General features: G+C 33.1%; 1 protein-coding gene across 1 annotated transcript; it reads left to right on the forward strand.

The window, feature by feature from the left end:
• Positions 1–220: 220 nt before the first annotated feature.
• On the forward strand, positions 221–1775 carry LOC127075658 (protein ENHANCED PSEUDOMONAS SUSCEPTIBILITY 1). Its single transcript, XM_051017109.1, has one exon. It carries the CDS (start codon positions 294–296, stop codon positions 1632–1634), a length of 1341 nt encoding a protein of 446 aa, XP_050873066.1. The 5' UTR covers positions 221–293; the 3' UTR covers positions 1635–1775.
• Positions 1776–3977: the final 2202 nt, after the last annotated feature.

Consider the following 3977-nt stretch of genomic DNA (forward strand, 5'->3'; position numbering starts at 1 on the left):
TATATATTTTTTTAATTTTATCATTTAATTAATATTATTTTCATCATTTTTAATATATAATAAAAATATTTTAATAAAAATAATATTCAATCTATTTGATTTTTTTTTATCTGTATGAGATGGTGAATTGAATGTCTCGTGGGAAGGAGTTTGTAATTTGTATTAGCTTATAAAACAATGGTTGTGTTATTCTCGTGGACCTTTTTGTCATTCCAAGCATTCTTCTCTCTTATAAAAATGTGCCGCACCTAATTACCACATTACAGTTAACCTAATTCCTTACTTTAGATAATATGAGTTTCGTCCGAGTCATTTCCGCCACTACAATCAATTCTCCAAATCACAATCTCAATTTCTCAAAAGATCATACAATCGATCTAACACCATGGGATCTTCAATATCTCCCATTTGGATACAATCAAATCGGTCTTATTTATCACAACTCTTCTGAATCAGATACAAACACTAAAATCCAACACCTTAAACACTCTCTATCCTCTACCCTTGAATTTTTTCCACCTTTCACGGGCCGTCTCAATATCACGGAACATGAAGATAACACTATCTCTTGTTCCATCAGGTGTAACAATGAAGGTGCACTCTTTGTTCATGCTGCAGCTAAAAATCTCAGCGTCGGCGATATTCTTGAACCAATTTATCTTCCTGACATTTTTTATTCATTTTTTCAACTTAATGGAGTTAAAAACTACGAAGGGACGTCACAACCATTACTTGCTGTCCAAGTGACGGAGTTTGCCGACGGTATTGTCATTGGCTGCTCAATCAGTCATGTGGTAGTCGATGGTACTTCACTTTGGCATTTCATCAATTCTTGGGCCGGAATCTCACAGGGTAATTTTGAAATTTCCAAAATTTCATCGTTTGAAAGATGGTTTCCAACCGGTATTCAATGTCCGATTAGATTTCATTTCTCAATTAATCTCTATAGTAATCAAAATGATGAAGAAGAAAAACTCAACACACAGATGTCAGAGAGATTATTTCATTTCTCTAAAGAGAATATTGCAAAACTAAAATCGAAAGCCAATTTAGAGGCGGGGTCAAAGAACATATCTTCCTTACAAGCAGTTTTCACTCAAGTTTGGCGCTCTATTATACGTTCCAAAAACCTTGATCCGCAAGAAGAACTAAATTTCGTGATGGATATAGGCGTTAGACCAAGGTTTATTCCTCCGTTGCAAGAGAAGTATTTTGGTAATGCTGTGATGGAATGTGTAGTTACCATGAAAGCCGGTGAATTGTTGGAAGATGATGGACTTGGAAAATGTGCTTTGAAGATGAACAAGATGATTGCTCTGCACTCTGACGAGAAGTTAAAGAATCACTACAAAGATTGGTTAATTGCACCGAGTTTTGTTTTTAACGACCGTGGTGTGGCAAATAGTAATTCAATGGCGATCGGTGGTTCTCCTTGGTTTGATGTTTATGGTAATGATTTTGGTTGGGGGAAGCCTGTGGCGGTACGAAATGGGGGTGCAAATAAAAGAAATGGAAAGATTTATGTGTCTGCTGGTGTTGAAGAAGGTAGTATAAATCTTGAAGTTTGTCTTCCTTATGAAATTTTGGAGGCAATTGGAAATGATTCTGAGTTTATGGATATTGTGTCTAGCTAAACTAATTATGTGGTCGATGCATTGCTTATCTTATCAAACTTTTGATTCATTGGATTGTATTCTTCAAAAGTTTTAGATTCCTGTGCTGTCTCTGCCAGTGAGTTGTTTATTAATGATTTATTTTTTTAGCGTTGATTTTAATAGGAATTTATGAAAAGCATATTTAATTTAATGTGTTTGCATACATTTTAAACATGTAGCATATTTTACATTTCATTTGATATCATTTTATAAAGAAAGCAAATTAATGTTTCGATGTGTATACACATTATAGGAATGAATATGTGAACAAATGTTAAAATCTATTTTAGGATTGTGGATTACAAAATAAATGTAAAACAAGTTTAATAATGAAATAAATAGATAATTTAAATTAAAATAAAAAGCATCGAAAGGGTGTAACTCGTTCCACATTTACTGCAACCCGTTGCTCCAAATCTCTATCTGAAAATTTAACATTGCAAAATAAGGGTGTAACTTGTTTTTCCTACAACATGTTGCACTGACTTGAATTATATTATTTTTTCAACACACCACCTAAATTCAAGTCCTCAAAGTCTTCTATACTCATGTGCTCCTTCAACCTCTTGAACACTTCAATTGTTACTCATTTGATTAGAAAATCGGTGTAGCGGTAAATTCATGACCATCAAACTATGGATAAGCTTGACGTCAATAAAACCAGAGTCGCCACCGCACTTTTATTATTTCCAATGGAAAAGGGAAAAGTACGAAAAAAACACAAAGGTAAGAAGTTTTCAAATAAAAACTAATAAAATGCCAGAGATTACAGGTAAGGGGGTTGGTTACACAGAGGGAAGGTGTTACCACCCAAAGTGTCCTAGGTACTCCTAGGAAGTCCTTTTTTTATGTGTGTATGTGTTTTTGGTATAAAAGATGTTTGAAAAAAATAGAGTGTGGGGATGAGAAAAGAATTCATTAATTATATTTTTGTGTTTGACAAGACCTTCGGACTTGTGCCTACGTACAAACATAAAAATGAGGGATCAAAACCTCGTATTTCGTGGTAAAAATTTCAAAAATGAGTGAATTTCTTTTAACAAAAATTTAATTGAGAAGGGCACAAAGGGGCAAAAATTTGAACGAAGTTGTTAGTTCTTTTTGTCTTTTGAAATTTTAAGTCAATATGATTAGATTTATTTATAAGTTTGATTTAAGAAAGTATTTGAAAATTCAATGGCATAAGGCCAAAGTTTCTAAATTGAAATTAGGTCTAAGTTTGAAATCACAAGCAGAGAATGTTTTTTTTGAAAAGGGGAGAGAGATTTTGAAATTTAAGAAGTGGGAGAAGATGAAGAGACTAATCATAAGCATAAAATTAAAAGTTAAGAGTTGAAATGATCTGACCAATGAGATCCAATCCAACAGACAAAAATGTCATATAGAAAACTCACTTTCTCTTTGTTATTTGAATCAAGCAATTAGAAATATCCAAAGATCATGAAGATCAAGGCATCAAATAAAGGTAGCCACATCCAACCAAGCAGATCCCACAGCTAGCAGTCTTCTTTGTCTTCTCATGTATCAAATGAAATGTTCATTTGCTTAACTCAGAAGAAAACATCAGACATACGATTAAAATGACAATTAGCACCAAGACAATGTAGCAGATGAATTCAAATAGAGTTCCAAGCTTGCATCAGATGAAGGCTCAGTTCACAATAACTTGGTCTCAAAATGTTGGCATTGGCCAAGTCCTTTTTGCATAGGGAATGTTGCCTAGTTCTAAGTCCAAAAGTTCAGATCAAACCCAACAATCCACCAAACATTTTTAGGATTTTTGTTGTTTATTAAGTATTTTAAAGTCCTAAGACCACAAACAAAATCAAAATACAAAAGAAAATATATATTCACAAGATATGGCTCAAGTGAGCAAAGTGAAAATGGTATAAACTTAAACAAGTTTAATGAAATGTAAATGGAAATGAATGATAAATGACTAAAATTTAAATTGCATAAAGTAAATGACTTGAAAGTAAATATATATTAACAATAGTTAATCAAAAGTTAGTCAAGTGTTAGTGGTGTTTTGTTTTTTAATTGATTAAGTCATTCTTTGGAGAACACTCGACCATACATTCACAAGCATGGATCCTTGAACCAATACATCTTCCATAGGAAGAAAAAAGGGCCAAGTTTCCACACAATACCATGAAGGATGGGAGACTTACAATCTCACTTACTAGAATGCTATGCCGTTAGGGTCAAATTTAGCTCTATGTTAAGCAATCATAATTGGACTTATGTAGAAGTCACAACCATCTGAGGCCGGACAATAAAAATTTAGGTGTTAATGCATGTTAGAGATTTGGTATGATGAAC

This window comes from Lathyrus oleraceus, chromosome 4 (assembly GCF_024323335.1).
Source record: "Lathyrus oleraceus cultivar Zhongwan6 chromosome 4, CAAS_Psat_ZW6_1.0, whole genome shotgun sequence".
In the NCBI taxonomy this organism is placed as follows: Eukaryota; Viridiplantae; Streptophyta; class Magnoliopsida; order Fabales; family Fabaceae; genus Lathyrus; species Lathyrus oleraceus.

Coding starts and splice junctions, on each gene's coding strand:
- LOC127075658 (XM_051017109.1), top strand. CDS start 294: ATGAGTTTCGTCCGAGTCATTTCCGCCACTACAATCAATTCTCCAAAT.